Source organism: Vicia villosa, unplaced genomic scaffold, assembly GCF_029867415.1.
Source record: "Vicia villosa cultivar HV-30 ecotype Madison, WI unplaced genomic scaffold, Vvil1.0 ctg.000415F_1_1, whole genome shotgun sequence".
NCBI classification, from domain to species: Eukaryota; Viridiplantae; Streptophyta; class Magnoliopsida; order Fabales; family Fabaceae; genus Vicia; species Vicia villosa.
Window position 1 is genome coordinate 753798 of NW_026705190.1, and position 25326 is coordinate 779123.

Genomic DNA, 25326 nt, shown 5'->3' on the forward strand with positions numbered 1-25326 from the left:
GAAACAATAAAGCGCGGTGGCGACTTTCACAGAAATAATGAGTCGAGTCAACTAATGGCTTCGATCTCAGATTTTCCCCGCTACACCATGATAATACAAGACAAATGATATGATCGTTTGCGTCTTCTCCATTGAAATGTTGAGACTGAAGTGGCCAAGCTTTCTTCCCATGATAAATTGAAGTGGTAATACTTATCTATATAAAATATATGAGCTCAATTTGGTTTAACATGATAACCAATAACCTCTTGAGATTTTAACAGACTGATCTTTTAACATATGGTTTTCTACGGGCTAACCATGAACCTAATGGTAAGATCATCAATATTAAATAACTTCATCCTTTGAATTAACAAGGCTTTATAATAGCCTTAGGGGAATTTCAACCATATTATTGATCTTGAACCTAACTAAATATCAAGAACTGATCACAGAATCCCCAACCACGAAAATTTATCTGTTAATGGATTGTGTTCATCTAAGATGCATAAACAACATTCTTGAAGATATTTCCTTACAAAAGTATTTGGATATAAGAACTAGTGAGAGAAAGTGAAAACAAAAAAAAATAGAGAGAGAGAGAGAGAGAGTGTGTGTGTGTGTGTGTGTCAACATACAAATCGATTTCTGGATGAAATGAAATGAGAAATGAGGCCTCTATTTATTGGCTCCAAATCCTCCAAAAGAGGAAAGCTCATTAAATAAAATTTGACTATTACTAGTCGATTAGATCAATTAGATCAATTAAAGGTAACGAATATGAGTTAAAAAATAAGTAAGAATTTATATATAATTGTCTCTAATAAATTGAGTGCATTCAAATAGTTTGAATCCTTAAAAATGTACAATCTAATTGATTGACATAATCGATTAGATCCAGTAAAAAAATATATTATGGCTTTTTGAATGTTCCTATCTCTTTCTATGAAACTTTTACATATCTTTCTCAAATCATTTCTTTTCCAAGGAAATTTTTTAAAAAGGTTTTAGTATGTTTGTGCTTATAGCCATCTACTTCTATAAAGAAATACTTTTGCGTTTACAAAAGTTTCACTCATTTACTAAATTGGGATAACTTCCCTAAGCCTATGTCTAATGTATTTATTATACTGACATTTGAGATTTCCTGAGGCGTATGATAATAACTTTGTTTTCCTTTGTCTGAATACTTTATCAAACCTTTATTAAACCTAGGGTTAAATACGTTTTTAGTCCCTATAAATATGCAACCCTGCAATTTTGGTCCCTCCAAATTTTTCTTCGAATAATGGTCCCCGCAAACTTTTCCATCCGTAATTTTGGTCCCTGCCGTCAAGTTCATTGACAGAAGCTGACGTGGCACAAATTGCGGGGGTTTTAAACCTCCTCTAAACTAACAAGAAAACAAAAAAAATTGGTCTGCACCTCCAATTTTTTTTCCAGAAACGATTCAAGCATTTAAAAAGACTATTATGATATTGAAATCTCCATTGAAACCTGCTCCATGGTTGGACGAGATCGTCGACTTTCATCCAAGCAAGAAATTATTGTCGATTAAGAAAAATTCAACAATGACAATGAAAACCAACATTACAGAAACACCGCAGCCTCATCACGAAGCTAATACTTCTTTGCATCTTGTTATCATCTAGAAGTTTCAACAGGTGTTGCATTTCGGTTATGTCCCCCTAAGCGCTAATTTAGTTTGACAGCGCTTGTTGTACTATTCCCTCATATTTGCGATATTTCCTGTTTTTTATGCTTCAAGGTTGGAAGTATGTTTTTGGGTTGTACCAAATTCAAAGTCATGTCAGAAACACATTTCTTCTCTTCCGGCATGAGGAGACATGCAATTGGATGACCAACTAAATTTTTACACAGATCATAGTTATGTAAATCACATATCACATTAGACCCCCATTTATTATGTGACAATCGATAACCACACAAATTAAATGGACACTCACATTTTCTTGAACCGATATCTTCTCGTTTGAAATTTCATGGGAGGAGGTCTATATTTTCCACTTCTTTTGCATGTCAATGTCATAAATACATCTTTTTTCCGAACCATTATCGGACCTTCCGATTACAACACCGTACCTCAGTTTAGATGCCTCTGTACGAACCCATTGAAGCATGTGATCACGAATTCAATCTCCTGTTCATTTCTAAAACGGTTGTTGATTAGTGCATCTTCGTGCACATTCTTCTTCTGTTATACTTAAGCATTTCCTTAATTTACTTCTTTAGTTTTTCCATTTTAATGTGTTTTCATATTTTCGTTTATTTTTGCCTTTAATTGATTTTCGTATTTTATTTTCAGCATTAACAACTTTCAATAAAAATATCATAACTGAAGCTACGGGAATCAGATTGACGCGTTCTAGTATTCGCCAGAAAGCTAAGATAAAGAGCTACAACTTTCATGTTTGAGTCAAAGGCAAATTCGGATTGAGGGTGTCTCGGAAAATTCGTTGAAGTTTCAGTCATAAGAAATAATTAGTTTTGGCCCGATTTTGGGCCTGTTTTTCATGTTTTTGACCCAGTTGGGTTATGACCCGAATTTGTTGTTTTTCCCCCATACCTAGGCAGTCGCGGTACTGTTCATGAACCTTTTATTCACGATTAAAAAATGAGAATTTCTTTATTTCGGAAATGCATCTCCGAAATCACCTTTTTTTTTTAAAAAAAGTTGATTTCGGAAATGCACTTCCGAAAATACCAAAAAAAATGTGTTTTCGGAGATGTATTTCCAAAATCACATTTTTTTTTGGGAGAGGGGGTGTCTTCGGAGATGAATATCCGAAATATTCCAATTTTTGGTCTTGGAATGTTTCGGATATGCATTTTCGAAAAAATTCAATAATTATTAAAATATTAAAATCAAGGTGAATCAATACAATTAATAGTATAATTAATTGTATTAATTAAAATATATTATTAAAGATATATAATAATAATCAAGATGTAATAATAATATTAACCTAATAAATATTTAAATTAACATTTTATTTTTATATAAAATATTAATAATAATAATAATAATAAAGATATTTATTTTCTATTTTTCTTATGTTAAATCATTTTATAAATTAATTTTCAAAAACAATTTTATAGTAATAAAAAATCATTTTATAATCAAAATTTCCTAAATAATTTTAAAGTTAAAAATTATTTTACTAACTTATATAAATTAAAAACATTCTAATTTCTTAAGTAAATTTTGAATTATATAAAATTTATTCACTAAATAAAATTAAGACAAAATATTCTTTTAATTTTTTTTTTAACTAAATGAAAAAAAATATTTTTATCATAATTAATTATGAAAAAAGATTTTTTTATCATAATTAATTATGAAAATGAATTTTTTATCATTATTATTATTATTATTATAATTATTATTATTATCATTATTCTTACTTGATCCATTTCATTATTATTATCAACCGTAGAAACATGAATTGGAATTATTTATAACTACATTTTAATAATTGGAATTATTTTAATTTTTTTTTTGTAATTGAAATTATTTTTAAATTTTAAAATATGAATCGGAATAGAAATATATAATTATTATTATTTATATTTCATAAATTACATCAAATTTATGATATGTGAATTAATTAATATTCTAAAATTTTTAATTTTTGGGATTTTTTCGGATATGCATATTGAAAAAAATATTTTTTGGGGTTTTTTTCGGAGATACATCTCCGAATTAATCAAAATTTCAAATTTTGGGATTTTTTTCGGAGATGCATCTCCGAAATATGGGAAAATCTAAAAAAATGTACCTCGGAGATGCATCTCCGAAGTAGTGGTCTACAAAGAAATTCTCTTAAAAAATTACTCTTTGTTTTGGAGAACTAATCTGAAGGCAAATCCTGTTGCTTACGAGTTCCATTGCTTTGAGGTTATTCTAGTACTAACTTAAATTCTATTTATGTTCAATTCTTTTCTATGAAATCATTTGCTTAATTTGATTGTAATTGTTTACTTAATTTGATTGTGTTCATAGGATATAATTAATTAAATTCGATTGTGTTCATGTTCTGAAATTTAATTGCGTGTTATCTGTGCTTAACTCGTTAACTCGTCATATTCTTAACCGTTTGTTTAATTCAGTAAACAGGAACATAATCCATATGATTTTGATAAGCGCTTGTTTGATTGATCTCATAATCGAATAGGATTGAAGCCGTTTAAGGATTGGTGTTATTATAGTCGATGATAAGTCGGAACCCGAATTAGTAGGATTAGCCGTTTAGCTTATTTTGATAATCAATTAATTTAAGTTGTTTGTTAAATCGAACCTTAAATCAAAACCCCCCATTGTCGCTATCTACAATTTTAAAAATTACTCGTTTTGATCCGCGCGCGACAGCGGATCAGTTGCCAACATCTACCTATCCTGAGACACAATAAGTTTAAGGATAACATCGGGATGCACCATACCTAATGAAAACAAAAACATAAATTACTTTCAAACATCGAAAATAGAAAACAGAATGCTGGAAAATCAGCACACAGTTTCCAGAAATGCATCTCCGAATGAGTTCATTGAGAATTCAGAGATACACTTCCGAAGGCAGCGTAACCTTTTTCAACATCAAAACAAGATTAATGTGAGCATTGAGGGTTGAAATGAATGAACTTTACCTTAAATTCCAACTTCTTTTACTCCTTTTGATTTGATAAAACACAAGAATGGAGTTTTGGAGTGAAAAACTTGATTGAGATTGAATGAATTTTTGGATAGGGTTTATGGAGAAAAAATGGAAATGGAGTCTGATCATGCAGGTGGTTGTATTTAGAAATAACATATTTGATTTTTTCAGAGATTTTAGGAGATGCATCTACGGATTAACCTGACATGCAAAGGTGACAGATTTCTAAATTTCCGCTTTAAGTGTTTGGAGATACATCTCTGTATAAGTCCCTAGAATGGTCAATTAACCATTTATTTGTTACTATGTTTAGTAGAAATATCTTCAGAAACACTTTAAATTTGACTATAGGGTGAAATCATTTTTGCTCGTTTGTGTGTGATACAAAAGTGCGTTCGAAAATGTATTTTAAAAAATAGAGGGACATTTTCGGTTTTGCATAGGATTTTTTTTTCACCTATGAGTGGATTAAGAAATTCCTTTATTTTTCTTAATGGTATATGATATGAAACTTTGATGAATAATCCATTTTACAGTATATTTCTCTCTAAGAAACTCTGAAGTTTATTTTGCATATGGAATGAACCTTCATCTCTATCAGCATCATCATTTAGTTTTTCACAACGAGTTCAACATAAGAATAACCAAGGTTACCACTAAAACTTAAAATCTGGCCACCATTCTCATACATCAGCAAAGCCCCCAAATAACAAAGTTTGCTTTCCATTCACATACAAAAACAAAAGTTATAATCTCTCGAAGCGTGCCAAGTTATCCAAGACGCAGGTGCAGCACAAGAAATAAGAATGCTAAAGCAAGTAAGAGTACATTAATCATAGTTTTATTATAAAAATAAGTTACAAATAACATTGAAAGATACTAAGAATCTCCATTAATCATAGTTTTATTATAAAAATAAGTTACAAATAACATTGAAAGATACTAAGAGCACATACATATACACCTAAACCAAAATCAAACCTCACTACCCATGGTACCTCACCTTGATTATTCACTATTAACTATCTTTTCATATGAATCTTTTACAATAGAAACACCATCTTGTCTAGACTGTGTCAGGTTTTCAATGCCTGCAATAGTTTGTGTAGAGTACTAGTATCTTTTTGAAACCCTTCAACACAACACCATTAACACAATTTTTTAGTTCTCCCCATCTTGTGCCATCTTGTTTCACTTCCTTGTTCATTGGTGCAAACCTTTCTTCTTTTCCTTGCTTCTATTGTGTATGCTGAAAAGGGCCTGTGAAAAAAGTGGCAGATCTTTGCATCTTTGCTAACTCCTACATCATTTTGCAGAACAATTTCTCATATGTTATTTATTGTACAAGTAAAGGAACTCTTATGGCTAGTATGAGAATTATATATTACACAAAATAACACCAGGGTGCATATAATAGGGAATTCAAACACGAAATTGAGAATTTCAGAAATATTAGTATGGTTGATAGAGATTATTTATGATGACCCGGAATAATTGTGTTGAATATCTCACATTGACTAGTGATGTTGTAAAAATATTGTTTATGGAGGAAGGGTAAAAATAATACCATTGACTAGTTTAGTTATACCTAAACTAAAATTCTAAGACATCAAAGAACATATGAAGGATCTATATATAATATATGGCAATCTTGTTCCAGGTGATTACCATGCGTAAACATGATGCACAAAAAAGATACATGTGTGCTACGATTATGAATGGCCGACATTGCATAAAACTGGTTATCGAATTATATCAACAGTTCATTCATTTCAACAATTTCTTTCGTTAATGTACACTTACTCATGAATTGCTATTTGTTCATTTAACATAAAATGAAAATAATGCTGAAAAATAAGTACAAGCATCCAAATTGTTGATTCCCCAAATAATTAAAGAAAAAACAGTTTTATGTTCTTCCTACAGTTAGACATGAGAAGCTATACTTGAGGATGCTATGAGACACAATAATAAAGTGAAGTAAGAGCAAACCTATGGAGCCATCCAGTTTAGATCTTCCTTGTAGGAGTGTTCACTGTTCAGCCACATATCCCAGCAGCTGTCTAAAATGGAAATTCTAAGTAACTCAAATTGAAAATAATGATAATAGTAATACTCATTCTCGTATTATCATAATGGCCATAACCAACGAGTACGATATGTTACCAAAACAGAAATGAATTACCCAAAATAAGGCTTGTACGAAACACCTCAATTTGAATCATCTCACAAGTTGTAGAGCCTACAGAAAGCCAAAGAACATGTTATGACAATTGACAACAAAATTTTCAGTAATGGATATGTCAACTGTTGGGAAGGAATTAATAAAGGAAGTCATTCGTTTTAGTTAAGGCTTGAAATTTTGATGTAAATTTTTTACCAGAAACCTTTTAACATCACCAAAAAATACTGATGCAGTAAGATGTAAAAAATCAGTTTGATTACCATAGTATCCTTGAAGAAGTGTGAAAGTGAAACTACCTATTGCATTAGAAGGAAAGTTCAAGAACTTATGTCATGTGGTTGTACAAATCAATGTCAGCACATGATCAATATTCCCAGCTTAATCATCAAGGGAGTTAGTTGTTTCAATATCTGTAAGACAAAATAAAATGATATTTTTGAGACCATACAAACTATTAACTATATCATTCACACATGGCCACAACAATAACGAGATTTCTGCTCAGATGATTTTTACCTGAAAATGTGAAAAAACACTTGTTGTGAATCAGCACCCAAACGACCTTGTTTACAAACATGCACCCATACGACCTCGTACAGCAAACTGCAAACAACATGAAAAAGAGACAAATGTTCAAGATACAGAAAGTAGATAGAAAACGTTGAATAAATTGGCTGGGCTAGTAGTAGGATTTAATTTTAATAACTTTAAAAGAAAACGAAAAAAAGTTGGTGCAGATTACACGGCAGAGAAAAGCATTTACCCATTTAAAATCCAAGTTCAAGCTTAATGTCCGGAATGTGAAAAAGTTTGGGCCAAATTTGCGGGTGTTTCATGCGGCACCGTTCTTCCAGCAGAGGACATTCATAGATTCGAATTTTTAGCAGAGAAGCAGGTAGTCTATCTCCCGCCATATTCTCCAGCTTGGGGCAGTTTATAACTTTTAACTTTATGAGGGACGTGAGATGGAGAATCCCCCTACACTCAACAGTGTGCAAATTTGACATACTCCATAGCTTAAGAGAGGTAATGGATGGAGGTAGCAACGCAAAACCCTCCTTGGGGAAGGACTCAGCACCATCAGTAATGGAAAGATGGGTAAGCATGTCCAACAAAGTTAGCGATGGGTTCCTCAATAATTTTTCACAATTCAAGATCTGAAGTTTTCTCAAGCTAGGCGGCATACCCCCTTCAGGAAAAGTCTCAATTTCTGGGCAATCTTCTATTGTCACATTTTCTAACATTGGGAAAAGAGTATCTATGTGACAAGGAAGTGACTTTAAATTAACGCAGCAGGAGACATGCAGTGTATTCAAGTTTGGGGCAGACAACCCCTCTTCTAGGAATGGTACAAAATTGGGGTAGTCTCTAATACCAATATCAACGAGATTTTGAAGATTCTTCAAAGTGGAAAGATATTCTATGTTTTCACAGTTTTTGATACCCAGATATTGAAGATTTGGAAAGGTTTCCAATGGGAGGTTTCTAAGAGAATCACAACTCCTTTTTATATACAAATACACAAGTGACTCGAGTTGGTGGTTTTGCATTGGGAAATCTAGATTTTCACAATTCTTGATAGTTAGGCGCTTCAAGGATGCGGGCAAACAATCTCTCGGAAATGATATTGCAGATGAACAATCCTCAATGTCTAAATCTTGAAGAGAAGTTGGTACGGAGACTCTGAAGGCTTCAAACACGGACTCTATTACCGCTCTTCCTTGAGTTTTTAACTCTGTTAATGAAAGTGGTAGCAGCTCTGGTAGTGCTACTTTATTGCTTGCACACACCACTAGTGTAGTTATGACAAGGGACCTCGGGAGAGAAGAAGCAAGTTGGTAGCATCGTTCAATCACAAGTACTTTCAAAGCAGGAAGATGAGATGGCAAATTTCCCCGTAACATAGGACAATCAATAATCAAAAGGGTCTTCAATACAGGGAAGGGAGCATATGATTCATGGGGATGATGCCACACTTCCCAACAAGGCATGTCATGGAACTCAAGATATTCAAGGGAAGGAAAAAGTGTCTCCGAAAAAGAATCACTATATTCAGATCCAATAATCTCCATCATCATATTCATTTTACTGATTCTCAAATTCTTAAGACAGCGAAGTTGTTCTAGTGGGGGCAGGATGCAACAATTATGACAATTATAGAAAGATAACTCAGTCAAATTGTGGTAGGAAGGATCTGCAACCCATTCTGGAAATTTTGTGCCCCTGTATCCATCAATATGTAGCCTTTTCAGGTTCTTGGTAGGTTGTAAATTGCCAAGTATATCCATCTCGCTTTGTGAATTCTTAAAATCGTCCTTTGCATCTTGAGACCATACATACGATAATTCTTCAAGGTACTTCTTATCCATTATCTTTGCCTTTGATGCTTCAAAGCTGTTGGTAACATTCTCTAATTTCTTAATGGAAAGTGATCCGTGAAGATTTGAAAGTGTCCCCAGTTCCTTGATCCCTTTCTCTTCATGTTTTCCCACAACAAAATAACTCAAATAATGCAAATGATTTAATTTGCTCATTCTAACAGGCATTTCTTCTAACTTATCACTTCCACGGATATCAAGATGGCGCAAATTTACAAGATTTTGCATATCATTGGGAAGCAAGGTTAGTTCAAGACAATTGCACAACCTCAACGTTTGTAGATTATACAAATTACACAGTGACTCTGGTAATGTTTTAATTGTCGTGGAAGAGAGATCCAAGTAACGCAAATGGATCAGTTCACATATCGAATCGGGCAATGCATCAAGATATGGAGAGTAGTGAAATGACAAAACTCTCAAGCTCTTCAATGTGGATAAAATGATGCATGATGCCTTTTCGATATTGGAAGAAGGGAGTTTAAAATTGTTTGTCAAAAATGTCCTAAGATGTTTTGCTCGGCCAAAAATATCAAAGTTTTCCAAGACTGGACCACTGAAGCTTCTAAATGATAAATGACGGGTCATGGTGCCAATCTTCGATTCTTTCCCAAGTTTTTCTGTTCTAAAATAGAAATCTCCACCGAGCAATATTGCTAAGTCATGCACCAGATCATGCATCACAAAATGCTGGTAGCTGTTCCCATTTCCCGAACGTTGAAAAAATGATCTAGAAGCTAAGTCATTAAAATACCCATGACCAACTTCTTCTAAAGTCTTGTTATTTTCTGAAGGATGTAAAAGATCCTCGGCCATCCACAACAAAACCAGTTCATCTTTTTCAAATTCATAATCCTTAGGATACAAGGAACAATAAACAAAGCAGCGTTTCAAATAAGGAGGGAGATAATGATAACTAATTCTTAGAGCTGGAATGATATTACTCTCATTTTCCCAAATGTTACTACTTAGTATATCATCCCAATCCTTGATGTCCCGTTTACTTCGCAACAAGCCCCCAAGTGATTGTGCTGCTAAAGGCAATCCCTTGCATTTTCTAACAATCTCTTTGCCAATTCTATGGAGATTCTTATTCTCACTGAATTCTTTTAGAGAAAGGCATGCATGGTTTGCAAACACTGACCAACAATCTTCATCAGACAATTTCTCAAGAGAGTAATCTTGTTTAGTTTGTACCATAGAAGCAACTTTTTGGATACGGGTTGTTACAAGAATTCTACTTCCTTTAGCTCCATATTGAAGAGGCCTTAAAAGAGAATTCCAGCCGTGATAATCCTCGGTCCATACATCATCCAAAACAATTAAGAACTTTTTTCCAGCCAGGTTTTCCTTCAAATCACGATGAAGCAACTCTTTGTTATCTGTGCTACAAGCATACCCCACAATTGACTCCAAGATGGCCTTTGCAACATTCAATTCATCAAAATGATCAGAAACACAAGCCCATGCTCGAACATTGAATTTCTGCTTTATAGTGTCATGGTTGTACACAGATTGAGCTAAAGTAGTTTTTCCCACTCCACCCATACCAACTATAGGGATCACAGAAATCTCATCCTTATGATCATCATCATCATCATCTAACAGTAATTTGAGTATGGCCTCTTTGTCTTGATCCCTACCAAATATGTTAGATCTGTCTTGTAAAGAGGTTGATGGAGATCTCCAGGATGAGTGATGAGTTGCAATATGTTGAAGGCCAAGAATATCTTTGAAATTGAGAATGTATTCAATCTTAGCAACTATATCTTCCAGCTTACAAACCATATCCCTTTCCTCAGAGTTGAAAAAGCGAGAGAAGTAGTTAACAGTACTGACCTGGTTGTTCTTGTTGGAAAGAGCAGCTTTGGTAGAGATGTGATCGAGAATGTCATCAGCAAGATAGAGAGCATCTTTGAGATCATCAAGCCATTTGTTAACAGCAGAGTCATGAATCTGCTTCTGTTCAGCATCGTTGAGCACGGCTTCAACAGCATAAAGAGTGTTCTTCAACCGTTGAACCAAATTGACGTCAAGTTTCTTCCCACGGATCAAGTCAACAACCTGATGAGAAGCAAGTCTGTCAAGGACAACTTCAATGAAAGCAGAGAGAAAAGCTTCACCAACAACAGCGGCCGCCATAAGATAATTGAGTGATGAGATTGTAGTAGAAGTGGAAAATTCAGAAAGTGACTGTAGCTACTGCACTAAGGTCAACTGGTTCGATTCTTTATACATGGAAACAAATTAGGAAACAAGACAACTAATATTATTAAATTAATTTAGAATAAACCTTTGATTAAGAATTAATAGTTAATACAATAATGGCATTAAATGCAACCAACAACCGACCTTAGCTCAGTTGGTAGAGCGGAGGACTGTAGTTGGAACACCATGCTGTCATCCTTAGGTCACTGGTTCGAATCCGGTAGGTCGGAATTTTTTGCATAATAATTAACGTTCATCCAGTAATTAATTTGAATCTATAAAACTAGTTTTTAATTGCTTTTACTAGTTAAATGGAAGAACGATAAGTATTTTATTTTTTGAAAGAAAGTAATGTCGAGAGACTTACCAGAGAATGAGAAGCAAAGGATGAGCATGAGCATCTCCCACCGTAGGAGAGGAACTGAGGAAGTTTTTTTTTTTTTTTTTACGGTGAATGAAGGGGGAGATTATATCAGCTGTCTTTCTTTTCACTCCTCGTCACTAACATGTATTTACTGGTTCTCCGTTAAAATTTAAATAAAAAATGTATTATTTGAAAAACTTAAATATATAAAAAGTTTTTTTTAAAAAACTTAAATATTTAAGATTCACAATTTTTAAGTTTATAACTTATCTCGAGCTTATTTGTTAGCTTATTTCAAATAGCGTTTTGGTTTATAGTTTATCCTATATTTTTCTTTCTTTTTTATCTTTAGTATTTTAGTAAAAATCAACTTTTATCTTTTATAATTTATTTTAATTTAAAATAAAATAATTATGTATTAAATGTTTTTTATATTATTTTATATTTATAAATTATTTGAACCTCTAATTTTACCAAACACTTCAATTACCTTATTACCTATAAGTCTCAACCATTAACCATAAGCTATAAACTATCCATCTATAAGCTATCCGCTAAATTTTTTAATCTTTTAGTTAATTAAAAGATTTTTTACTAAGATATTTTAAAAAAAGAATTTAATTAAAATGCAATGAGAGTGTACAATAAGTTATTTATAGAGGTTGAATATTGAAAATAATTTAATTTTTTATTTTAGTTACTTATAAAGAGTAATAAAAAAGATGAGATGATGATTTGACACTGTAAAAAAATTTACAAAATTATTTGTCTAAATATAAATGTTTTTTTTCAATTCAATTTTATTTTGTTAATATTTTTCAGTTATTTCCTTATACTTCCAATTTAATTAATCCTTTAACTTTTTTAAAATATTTTATATTAGTCACTTTCATCTATTTGTATGTTAAGAGATGGAAAAAGAAATTAAAATATAAATCATATGATATGTGCCGTATACTCAAGAAATAAAAAAAATAAAAAAAAAGTAAGAACTTAATCCTTGGCAAAACTTTGACATAGTGTAACACTAATGAATTGTCAACATTAATGAATTACCAATAGTCAATACTAATCGTTTGTGCCAGAAATTACCTAGCTTGTTCTCTAAATTTCAGAATCATAAATGACTATAAAAACCAATTACTTATTTCTTCCTTCATTCCATTCCAATCTCATTGAACTAGAAGTGATGTTATTTGATTATTAATAGAATCACTAGCATAAAAAAATAGTAAAATCACAACTGTCTCTACCTAGAATCTCTTCTCAATATTTACTTTCTCTCCTGCACTCTTACTTTGTTTGCATCCATTGTAGTAAATTGTGGCAAGCTTTCCCTATGATGACCAACATGGACATGCTCATAATTTGTATAAGAACCATTGTAGCATTCCACCATACCTAAACTGTTAGGTGTTGTACTATTACTATGACCACTTCCTTTGTTAATTATTTTCTCATATGAATCTCTTACATTAATGGAGTTACCACTTTGTCTTGGTTGTGTTTGGTAAAACACCTTTGAAGCAACTAATTCTCCATCTTTTTCTTCTTCATTGCTACCAAGATGGTATTGATGCATCACCCAATTAGTCTTTTCTGGTTTTCCTTGCTTGCTATAGTTTGTGTAGAGTACTAGTATCTTTTTAAAACCCTTGACAATGCCATTAACAAAAATTGCTCTAGTTTTCCCTGTTTTGTGCCATCTTGTTTCGCCTCCTTCTTCGTCGGTGTGAACCTTTCTTCTTTTCCTTGTTCCTGTTGTGTATGCTTTAGATGGCCTATGAAAAAAATGACGGATTTGTCCATCTTTGCTAACTCCTGCATTAGTTTACAGAAAAAATAGTCATGTATAAGTCTTGCATTATAGTATTTATAGATATGAGAATCATGCATATCACTATTATATAATGTGTTGGGTTAAAACCAACTATAACTAAACTAAAAAGAGAAATTGAAAGAAAAAGTTGAGTTGAATATATGAGCATATAAGAGTGTGTATTCATTACAACCATATGTCACTTGTATAGATTTTTTTGCACCTAACAAACGGGTTTACTTGTGCAACACGTAAATAAAACACAACTAGCTAATCTAACTAACTTTTAATTTAATAAACAATCTTATAACCTACTTGTTATGGTTTGGGCCAACGTCCGACCCACACGGGCCACTAGAAAAAAGTTTGATAAATATGGTCTAGAAGATACACTCGTCCTGGAGGCACACAAGATGTACTCATTTTATCCACCTTGTCCCCATACTAATCAACATCAAGAAATTCTTCTAAATCCAATTTCTTAGTCATTAAGGATGTAGTAAACATAAGGCGTAATGGATAATTCCATTAATATACCTCAACACATGTTTGAAACATAATAAATGAGATTTATAAGGCTTGCTCATGAATATTATCACTAGCTTAGCAGAAAAGCAGATATTAGGTTTGCTTTGGCAGTGGCACAAGTACCTTAATGAACCAACCAGTTTTTTAAACATTATAGGATCCAAAATTTCATCATCTTCATCTCATATAATTCTTGGTGCTGCTTCAATAGGTGTTATTGAAAAATTAAAGTGAAACTTCTCAAATATTTTTAAACCTTAGTTGCATGCTTGGACAATGAAGTATTAGATCATGCAAGGTTTCTAGATATTCCATTCCTCAGAAAATAAGCAAACTTGCCAAAGATTTTTCGTTTCATACATATTCTTCATCTTCATACAAGCATATGAGCAATATGTAGGGTTGCCATAAAAACATATGATCGATATGTAGTTACCAACAAATCATCTACATGCAAGTGTATGAGCAATATGTAGTTGTCTTATTATCTTTTACATTCACACCATATTCAACACTGCATTTTTAAAAACATTGTTGAACAGCAGAATTGATGATAGTATGACATTTGCTAGTTAGCACAAAAAGAGTATTTGGCGGGGTTTAAGCGCATGTTGTACCTCATGACTGATATTAAGATGTCTTCTAGATATGCGCAATAACTTCCATCCCCTGAAATCATCATAGTTATATATCATTGATGTAGACCTCCAGGTTTCGTCTTATCTTCTTTGAGAATATTGCATCCTTTAGGCTCAGATAAGAGGCACCTGCATTCTTCAGTCTAAAAGGTATGACATTGTAGTAGTAATAGTTGTCATGGCTGGACATAAACGCCATCTTGGGAGCGTCCAAATGATCCACCTTTATCTGATTGTAGATAGAGTAAGGATTCATGAAGCTCAAATTCTTATAGGTCGGGGATCCATTAATCAGCCTATCGATGTTAGGCTATGGATATGAATATTTTGGACATGTTGTGTTCAGGTCAGTAAAATAGAAGCACATTTTCCATTTTGATGTACTTCTGAACCAATACCACATTAGCCAACCAGATTGGAGATTTGACTTATGTTTCTCCTCGCCCACTTTATGTTTCCTCTAAGACACATGTTTCACTGTGGAGTAGATGGCGAGGTAATGATAGAATACTCTAGCGTCTATATCTGACATGTCATCTTGTGTCCAGGAGAACAAGTCGAAGTTCTTCCTTAGATGGACAACCAACTCCTCTTCTTCAGTCTCACTGAGGGAAGTTCCCATCTTCGTGGAATGAAAATCTTAGGGCCTAATATGGACCTTCTTTAGATCTTTCACGGGAGTTACTTTGTCGTTCTCAGGCTCTATCCTAAATTCTAAATTTAGGACAATGATTACATGTCCTCCGGGATGTGGAATGGTGGTTGCGGCCATCCTTACCCTATTTACTATGAGGTTGTTGCTCTTGATCTTGTTGGACTATTCCATCTTGTCCTTTAGGTAGCAGATATTTCATGATTAAGTAAAAGGTTGAGAGGGAGGCCCCTAAAAGGATGAGTGTGGGTCGTCTCATTAAGTTGTTGTATGTCGAGGGGGTGGCTAATATGAGATACCGGACCTTGATTGTTTTCATACTCTTTTTCATGTTGAACACCGTCTTGAGAGTTATGTGGCTCTTCACCTGTACTTACTCGCCTGAAAATCTAACCTGAGAACCTTGAAACAATCAAATGTCATATGGATCCAACTAGAATATCTTAAATGCGTCCCGTGGGTTCATTATCATGAGGAATGATGTTGGTGGAGTCTTCACTTGAGTAAATGATTATGAGTTTTGGCTTCTTTCCCATGTTTGGTTTATGACTGATTAATGTATCACCCCCACCAGAACCTACCAAACATACCTCTGGTGAGAAGAGTAAGATTATCCACCCTCAGCAAATCCTCCTACTAATGTGTAAATGGGTGCAACTAAGTTGGTAGTTCTCGTGGCCCCTTATTTGATGAATAAAAGGTAAGTGTGACTCAGGTTAGTTTTATCGAGGCTCCACAATGGGTGTCAATTGTACTTGCTAAAGAAGTATTATGAGATGATAGCCCCTGTTTATGTAAAAATGTTAGGTTTTAGGGTTTAATGTGCATTGAGGACCTACTTAGGTGAGGGTTATGAAAGGCTTTATATGTGTTCTTGAGAGAAAATTCATGATCCCTTCCTAGCTCTAGGAGTGGAGTATATGTAGAAAGTTCTTGGATCTGGGCTAGAGAGTGGTTTTTCCAACCCCAATACCAGAAACATGGAACATAGGAGATTTGTTCTCCCTTGAATTGTGGGAGGAAAATTTTTCCTCATTGACTAATATCTCTCATTCGTTACAGCTTGGACATGTCGCTTTCCACGTTCGCGGGCGAATGGATAATGAAAATTAATTCAGGTGACCGAAGCCCAAACAAGTGACTTCATGTGCAGTATGGCCAATTTATGAGGCTACTTCGGAATACCTCTTAAGCCACACGTGATAAGTCATGTAGATCATGAGTTTCGTACCCTGACCCATCAAGCGGCCCAACCTAATTGCCCGATCTGTTGTCTTATTTTGGGCGACTATTGTCTCTATGTTAGGCGCTCGCCCGATGTCAATAACTTGGTTCTTGTTGCTTCTTTGTGGCCCACCCCATTGCAAAACATAGTAAATTTATTCCGGTACACAAGTATGTGCCACTTTTTATAATTTGTTTGCTTCTAACAAATTGATTTATACGGCTAGTTAAACTAACTAAGTTCTAAAGCTAATTAACTTTTAACTTAAATATTAACCTTATAATCTATTCAACTAACTAACAACAAGTAATTAACTTTCCATAGTTTGAATTAAGACTATCATGATAAACACTAATTTTAATTTTTGTAACTTCATTGACAATTAATTGACCTAAATGGTACAGCAACAAAATGAATCAGCAATTGACCTAACTTGCTATATTGCTGATGTAAGGCATGGCATAGGATGGCACTATTAACCATAGTTTGGTAGCCATTGCCAATTCAAGCATGAGTTGATTTCTTGTAAAACACTTAAAGAGTCGGTTACATGAAAGAGGTTCATGAACATTACACACACGTACCAATGACTAGACAAAAACTTTTTCTTTGCTTCAATTGTTGATTTATCAAGTTGTAGCATTAATTAATAGAAGGAACTAGACTCAACTTCTGTTGATAGACATAAAATTTTCATTGCTTCAATAGCAAGAATCATCTCAATATGGAGAATATAAATGTTTATATACTATTAAAAAAATAATTTTTTAATATGGCAAAATAAAAAATAAATAATTTTACGAAATAATTTTTTATAAAGATTATTAAGAAATATAATTAAATATTACAAAAAAATAATTAATTAATTTGATGCATGCAGTACCGTGCACAACAAGACTGTGTCTACCAATAATAAATGATAATTTAAATGATTTAATAATAAATACCACATGCAATTTAATATTCATCAAACGGTATTCAAATTTCTAAACTATATTTTAATAAAATTAAGCTAAAATAAAACATATAAAATAAAACCTGGTAGTTTTTCTGGATGTGTATAACAGATTCCATTTTCTCCTTGAAGTGTTGGAATAAACTCATCAATAAGTGGATGAATCTTGCACATATTAGACATCACTTTTGCCTCTAAATGCTCTAATATTTCTATGTCATTTGGATCAAATCTCACTCCAGCTGGTAAACCAGGCAAATCATGAATTCCATTTCCACCCTACATATATATCATCAGTTTAATAAAAATATTCACACACAAAAATAAACTTAAAATTAAGATCAAAATAAATATATAAATATATAAATAAATAAATAAATAAATAAATATTTAATTAATACCTGATTTTTCACTTCAATATCATGGCCACATGAGGGGCATTTTATTGTTTGAAATTCTTCATTGAGCTTTATGTGATCATTAACATCAGACTCATTGCACCATGTCATCTTGAATAACAAAACTTTTTTTCTACTAATCTCTCCTACAATATATAAATAGTAGTTGTAAAGAAAAAAGTGATAAATTAATTATAGATAAAAAAATGTGAAGAAAGGTAAAGCTAATTATACAGTTTGTGTCTTTGGGGACACGTTTTCTTGTTGCTGTAAATTATGAGAGAATATTTGTTTAATCATACGTACCTTGAGGCTCACACTTTTACTATTTCTTCTGTGTGTGTTATGATTCAATGATTGGAGTTGTGTTTGTGATTTTCCAAGTGCTGTTTGAGGCAGAAAAAGAGAGGGTGTAGAGCGTTTAGTTAGTTATGGCAGATAGATAAAAGAAAGATAGGAAAAAAAAATATAGGGTTCTACATATAGAGAAGGTTGCTTGGAGTTCACGTTTTGGCTATGCTAGTGTGTACACGTTTCAACCAAAGAATACATGCGGCCTACATATTTAACTAGTTGCTTATTATTAAAAACATATTTAATATTATTATTATTATTATTATTATTATTATTATTAATAATCATTATTATTATTATTATTATTATTATTGATGTGAGCTTGATACAACTACGAAGGAAGGTGCACAAAGTTATTGATATTTTGAAATGAAATTGTGCATCTAAAGTTTCAGTGCTATCTTTACACTTAAATTTTGTACACCTCACCTACACCGTATCTATTCCCAACTATTTTTAGATTTGCACAAAATCCAATACAGAAAAATAAATTAATAAAAAAACAAAAGTGTGTGGAACTGTATATAAATACGGTGTAGTTGTAGTTTTGTGGTGTAAACTTAACATTTCTCAAAAGTTTTATATCATTATGAACAACGGTAAGCCTCAAGAATATTCTTGTATAACAAAAAATCGTATCCTTGTCTCGGCCTTGTGTTGATAATTGAGAATTGATATGCATTTTTATTTACCTGTTAGGATTGAGGGGTTAGGTTTGTATTTGCCAGTAGAGTATGTCTTTTACGTGTTTATGACTTTTAGAGGCGAATCTTAAATGTTACAACGTCATATATTGGAGAGGTAGTTAAATATGTGGTATATGCATTCTGATTTTGAGAGAGTTTTGGATGGTCTCAGTGGTACGATTCGAACGGATGGCATTAGTGGTTTTACTAGCAAGAACACTACCCCCTTAAAGCCCAATATGTTATGGAGAATTCCATTTTTAGTATACGTGTTAAGGACATGTAAGTAAAGTTTGTCATGATCACAAAATAAAAAACTAATTTTTAGTGTTTGAAATAACCACATGCTCAGGATTTTCTCCTACATATTCCATTTGATGGGTTATTCCAACACACACCATCATTGGAGTATTGTGTTATCTTTAGATATTGTCTAATAATTTCATTATTTTCTATTTATGAGAACTTAGAAAATTTACATTGTGTCTCTTAGCCTCGATTGGGAGGAAACTACTTCGAACTAATCAAAATAGTCTCACATTGTTTGAGAATATAAACTCTTGCTTGAGAATATAAACTCTTTCAAAGCTTTATGTCTAACCAATGTGGAACTTGTGATCTTCCCAATACACTTCTTCACACTCATATCTTTTTGGGTATGGTGTGTAGATATTAAGGTGAGCAACCCAAAATTTGATCAATAGACTCTGCTACCATATTAGAATTTGATCTAACTCATCTTCACAAAATCGACTTGGAAGGTGAGGAATGCTCCTCTATAAAAATTCTTTCAATAATTTATGTCTAACAAATGTAAGACTTGAAATGTTCTCAATCATGGACGGATCTACTTTGTGGCTAAGTGTGGCTATAGCTACACTAGTTTTCTTTTCTTTCTTTTGTATATATGCAGTAGTGCCAAATGAGTATAAACAGACTAATTTTAGTGCATCAAGATGTATAATCTTTTCAAATGATGACATTATTGAATAGTTTTTTTTGTACTACTAAGCTACTATAAGTCAACAAGACAGTTGCTATCCACAAAGAATTTTTTTAATATTTTCAAAATTAGATCAGTCATCAATTTGATGAGGGTAGGTCATAGGTTTATTTGTTAAAATTGGACAATTTAGTTGAATAAACTGAATAATTCAATTGAATAAATCGGTCCCTCTAACAAAACTATATAGCTATTAAATCAGTCAAACCAGATGATTTGATCTCTAAAAAAAAATCACGACACTTATTAAATTTCAAAATATAATTATTTTAAAAATACATTTTTTAAATTCAAATTTTAAACATAATTATCACATACAATAAAATAGTAGTATAAAATACAAATCAAAATAAATTTTGAATAAACTTTAATTGTAACATAAACTAAATAAGAAAATAAGTGAAGTGTTTAATAAATTTAATTCTAAAGAGAGAAAGTTGTTCAAAATAAATTTTGATCAAAACCTACTTATATTTTAATTTTATTTTTTTAAAAAAATTATCCAAACAACGTCGTTAGAGGAAAAAATAAACATTTAATATGTCGAATTTTCAAAATCGTCGATTTGTCAATTTTTATTGATTTTAATCGATTCTACTTGGCTTTCACTGATTTAATAGACCGATGATTCTTTCAATTTTCAGTTCGACTGACCGGTCTAATCTAACTTTTAAAACATGTTACAATCTCAAATTTTTCTTTCACTTTTATATTTTATAATCTCTTACATTTGACTAACTTTCATTATAAATATGGTATAGTTTAAAAAAAATATTATTTCTTATTTTTAATATAATTTCATTTATATTTAACGATACTAAAATGTGATGTCTGGATCCGCCTCTGTTCTCAATACTAAACTAATTAAGCACATTGTCTAAAAAAGCTGACAATATTTTGTAACCACGATTAGCAGACTGACCAACCGAAATAAATATGGTTAATTTTGTCATAAAAAAGATTAGTGCCACATGAATGTGTAAAGACTCATCTAAATGTAATAAGTATTTAAAAATTCAATAATAATAATAAGATGAAATTGGATTTGATCTATTCTAAAACATATCAAATGTATTTTCTACGTAATTAAGGAATATCTAAAAGGGCAGGCATTACATCATAAAGTTTTTAAATGGTACTTTTAGTATGTAACAGTGGAAACTTGGCAACCTGATTCTTAGGACGGTTCGCCGCTTTACAGAGTAGATCGATACTATGTGTGTAAGCGGTGTCAAGTTTGTGTTTTTCTCGTACTGGCTTAGGGAGCACGATTGTATTATTAAATCAAGCATTTTTTAATTAAAAAATAAAAAAGAAGAAAAGCTAAGATATGGAACACGAAACTTGTGTTCGAAGTCGTCGACGTTTTGGTGTTGAACATGACTGGAACAACAGTTGACCGGTCACGTTTAAGGATGTTTTTGTCATTTTGTGTTGAAATAGATACGATTTGAAATGGTAGTACTAGTAATGGTTTGGATGTCGGCTTCAAAGTAGATAGAATAGACACGAAAGCATAGAAGTATAACCCTTCATTATGAATTTTCCATGTTGCATCCGTGGACACGTCTTTGAGAGCTTCTTAAAGAAGCCACGCAACGAAACTTAGGCATTAAGCTTCTTCTATTTTTATTTTTTTTTTTCACGAGGTTGTCTTCCCTGGTATACTGTATGGTCTACAGTAAATTCTGTATGTAATATGTAGTAATAGTTTTGATTAACGACAAAATTACAATGAAAAATGGTTAATAATAGTTTTGTAATTATGTTTGATTAAGACACGAACTTGTATACCAATAATTTTTTTAGGTATAAAGTGAATATCTATTTCAAGGATTTAATATGTTAATGTTGAACGGGATTGTTGAGAGAGATACACACACTACTATAAAAAAAATACATATGTTAATTATTGCGAAAGATCTATAATAACAGTCAAACAAATGTTGTTACGTAGAGTGTGGTTGACTGGTTGAAAGTGGGTTATTTACAATCACTGTTGTCCGTGATAGAAAATTAGATAGCGCGCTACATACAATCACAATTGTATAACACAATCGTTGTTGTATGTCGTTTAGTAAAATAAAATGCATTAGTAGAACAACAACAACAACAATAACAAAAAACGAGCAACAAGAAATAAGGCTTAAAGACGCTACTCACTCTCGCGCAGCTCGCGTAGAGATGGCAATCATAACCAAACCCGCGGGGGCCCACCCGCACCCGAACCCGAGTCAACGGGTGAAAACCTGAGTCGATTGGATTTGGGTTTGGGTGCCACCCGATATTTCAGGTGCGGGTTTAGGTAGTGTGAAATCCGCACCCGAAACTTGAAATCATACCCGCTTATATATATATATATATATATATATATATATATATATATATATATATATATATATATATATAATATTGTGGAAAGTTGTAGGGTTTGAGTGAAAAAACTTGAACGCAACGGGTGTGGACGTGAGTGTTGTTTTGCCACCCAAACATCATTTGGGTTTGGGTTTGGGTTCGGGTGCCGATTTCGGATGCGGGTTTGGGCAGTGTGAAACCCGCACCCAAACCGACACGTTGTCATCCCTAAGCTCGCGTTATAGTTCGACATCATAGTTGCTTTGCTGTCGCTCACTTAATTGCAGGTTCTAACCAATTTTTGAAAATCTATAAGTCCTAGTTAATTTGAAAAGAGCTGTCGCGGTGTTTAAAAATTAAATATCCAAACTTTTACTGTCGGATACAGGTCTCACACTATCGCGCTATTAACCGGTATCACAATGTAGCATATTGTCGTTATGAATTATGCTCCTCCCGGAAAATTACGATGTCTAACACTAAACAATAAATGTTGAGTACATAAGAAAAATTGAAAAAAATGAAAGAAAAGTAACCGATAAAAACATGCCTGATACAGACTCCTCCTTCGAACGCGCAAAATTAACTCTTTGGCTTCCATTGTGAGGGCAATGGTGTAGTTTTCATGATGTCAAAGCATTGTGAATTAGCTACAATTAGAGTGGAATCATAGAAATCAAATGGATGCAACAAAGACAAGCATTTTTGGCTACAAGACATCAATAGGTCGACTCACAAATACCATAGGTCGACCTACTGCAAGCATTTTGTGAAGGATTTCATGTAAAGGCTGAATGCGTCGACGCATTACCTCCTCAGGTCGACGCATGGGATTTTGGAGGAATCTCGGGTATGCGCACGCCGACCCTTCAGGTCGACGCATCCAATCTTGGTGACTTAAGGATTCAGTTTAAGTACAAAATGCGTCGACGCATTGATGGCTCAGGTCGACGCATGGCATTTTGAGGAAATCTCAGGTATGCGCACGCTGACCCTTCAGGTCGACGCAAGTGTCACACTTAGTTCATTTTCAGGTGCAAAATTCTAAATAGGTCGACCTATGCAGGGGAGCAGGTCGACCTATCGCTTCTTATACTGGTTTTTGCTGTGTTCTAAGTGGCCTATGCAAAGGGTGTGGTATAAATATCCAATTGATCATTCTCAAGCATTTTAACAAGAAACGTGAAAGATATACTCAAGCTTCTTCTCATCTTCAACCTTTCGCTTATTGATCAAAAATCACACATAATCATCTTTTTCAATCGGAGTAAGGAACGTGTGTTGATAAGGTTCGACGATAGACATTTATCTTGTTCGAGATTCGACGGTAGACATTTATCTTGTTCGAGTGAATATTGTTGAGGGTGTTTCTTGTATAAAACCTTAAGGTTTTTCCTTCTTCAACAAAGATTTGGTACGAAGGTTTTTGACGATCGATTCACTTTGGTAATCAATTCAGCCGTGCATAAGGTATTGAGGGATTGAAGATCCGCTCAACAAATTTGCTACAACCGGAGGATTGAAAAAGGAACGATTGGGGTCTTGATCGGTGAAGATCATTGACATTGAATTTATTCAACTTGAATCAAGGGGAGGATCGAATTGTATTCAATTTTACTGCATGTGTGTAGTTGGTGATTGGTAAATTCTATCCTTGTTAAACATTTTGCAATCAAATAAAACTTTCCTAATTTCATTTGAAATTAGGGGCAGGCGTACTCCTGCGAGGACGATAGAGGAACTGCCTTAACAAATCTCGTGTTCTTTATCGTTCTTACTTCTATCTAGGTTCTATTCCTTTTGTTAAATTTCCATTGTTGAACAAAAATTAAGGTTTGGTAAATATCGATCACCAAGTGTTCAATAAAATTCCTCAATCAATTTTTGTTTAAATTTTGGTATAAATGTTCATTGTGAGTAATATACTATCAAGTGTGAAATTTAAGTAATTGATAAATTCGTTAAAACGTAATTCATTACTCGCCGTTTTTCATCCGTTCGATTTAGTGCACATATCCGGTCCCCGATAACGCGATCGCTCGGAGACGATTAAGTGATTCAGGGAAGTCACGTTTCAAAAGCTAAAATTTTCTTAAGTCGGGAAAAGGTGGTCTATTCACCCCCCTATAGACCATTCCTATCGTCTAACAAGTGGTATCACGAGCTCCGGTTCATTCTAGTGCTTGATATAACTTTTTAGAAAACTAGTGTGAAACCCGTGCCTCCGCACGGGTTCTGGTGTGGAGCGGTTTTATGTTACCAGTTAGAATATGGAATTCAAAAATAATAGAAAAAATATATCAAATCAGTATCAATTTTGTAACAATAAATAAATAGGATGGTAAATCTGTTAAAAAATAGGTTAGAATTAATACAATAATAACTTAAACAATCATAAAAAGAAGAAAAAAAACTAAAATAATACAAACATGCCTCATTGTTAGAAAAGAAAAATACATATTTCTAAAAAAATATGAGAGAAATAACCCTTGTTAAAGAATAAAATAATCATAGTAACGAAAATAATAAAAGAAAGTGTGAGAGAGAAAAGAGATTTTGGCAGAATGGAAAAATCTTTATATTTAGGTTAATTAGTTTATAGAATCGGAGAAACATATCTTTAGCTAATAAGTAAGATTCAATTCAAAAGATGTAATTTTGTTAAGTCATAATTTTTTAAAGATATTAATTAAGATAAGAAAAATATTTTTAAAAACAGTAAAAAAACAACTGTAAAAAGTACACTCACGTGATTCACAATCTTTAAAATAATGTATTGAGTGCTCAATTCCAACTAATGCTTGGTCATAAAAACTATAAACCACAACTCTGTAAGGTCAATATAAGCAATAGCTGGAATGTATCACTTATCTTTAGCTACCACAATGAATTGAAATCACATATCTTTTGATGTCAGTATCGAAGT

At 32.8% G+C, this 25326-nt stretch overlaps 2 protein-coding genes and 1 non-coding gene across 4 annotated transcripts; 1 reads left to right on the forward strand and 2 right to left on the reverse strand.

Moving 5' to 3' along the window:
* Nucleotides 1-5104: 5104 nt before the first annotated feature.
* Nucleotides 5105-11454, reverse strand: LOC131627922 (putative disease resistance RPP13-like protein 1). 2 transcript variants are annotated; one of them, XM_058898778.1, is made up of 6 exons: nt 7601-11454; nt 7354-7440; nt 7134-7247; nt 6838-6894; nt 6645-6711; nt 5105-5952 (listed from the first exon to the last, which is right to left on the reverse strand). In XM_058898778.1, exon 1 carries the CDS (start codon nt 11355-11357, stop codon nt 7605-7607), a length of 3753 nt encoding a protein of 1250 aa, XP_058754761.1. In that variant the 5' UTR covers nt 11358-11454; the 3' UTR covers nt 5105-5952; nt 6645-6711; nt 6838-6894; nt 7134-7247; nt 7354-7440; nt 7601-7604. The 2 variants fall into 2 exon arrangements, with proteins under 2 accessions (XP_058754761.1, XP_058754760.1); XM_058898777.1 differs by having other exon boundaries at nt 5106-5952; nt 6645-6715.
* Nucleotides 11455-11562: 108 nt separating this feature from the next.
* Nucleotides 11563-11653, forward strand: TRNAY-GUA (transfer RNA tyrosine (anticodon GUA)). Its single transcript is given in 2 exon segments — nt 11563-11599; nt 11618-11653. It is a non-coding gene; the product is annotated as a tRNA-Tyr (tRNA).
* Nucleotides 11654-12786: 1133 nt separating this feature from the next.
* LOC131627927 (NAC domain-containing protein 73-like) lies at nt 12787-18446 on the reverse strand. The gene is made up of 4 exons (XM_058898786.1): nt 18309-18446; nt 18006-18148; nt 17688-17883; nt 12787-13608 (listed from the first exon to the last, which is right to left on the reverse strand). The coding sequence occupies exons 2-4, from the start codon at nt 18111-18113 to the stop codon at nt 13061-13063; spliced, it is 852 nt and encodes a 283-aa protein (XP_058754769.1). The 5' UTR covers nt 18114-18148; nt 18309-18446; the 3' UTR covers nt 12787-13060.
* Between the last annotated feature and the right edge of the window lie 6880 nt (nt 18447-25326).

Excerpts from the sequence above, each read along its gene's own strand:
- LOC131627922 (XM_058898778.1), bottom strand. The coding sequence starts at position 11,357 with ATGGCGGCCGCTGTTGTTGGTGAAGCTTTTCTCTCTGCTTTCATTGAA.
- LOC131627927 (XM_058898786.1), bottom strand. The coding sequence starts at position 18,113 with ATGACATGGTGCAATGAGTCTGATGTTAATGATCACATAAAGCTCAAT. Across the intron at positions 17,884-18,005 it reads ATATTGAAGTGAAAAATCAG|GGTGGAAATGGAATTCATGA; the intron begins GTATTAATTAAA and ends ATATATATGTAG. Across the intron at positions 13,609-17,687 it reads ACATCCAGAAAAACTACCAG|GAGTTAGCAAAGATGGACAA; the intron begins GTTTTATTTTAT and ends AAACTAATGCAG.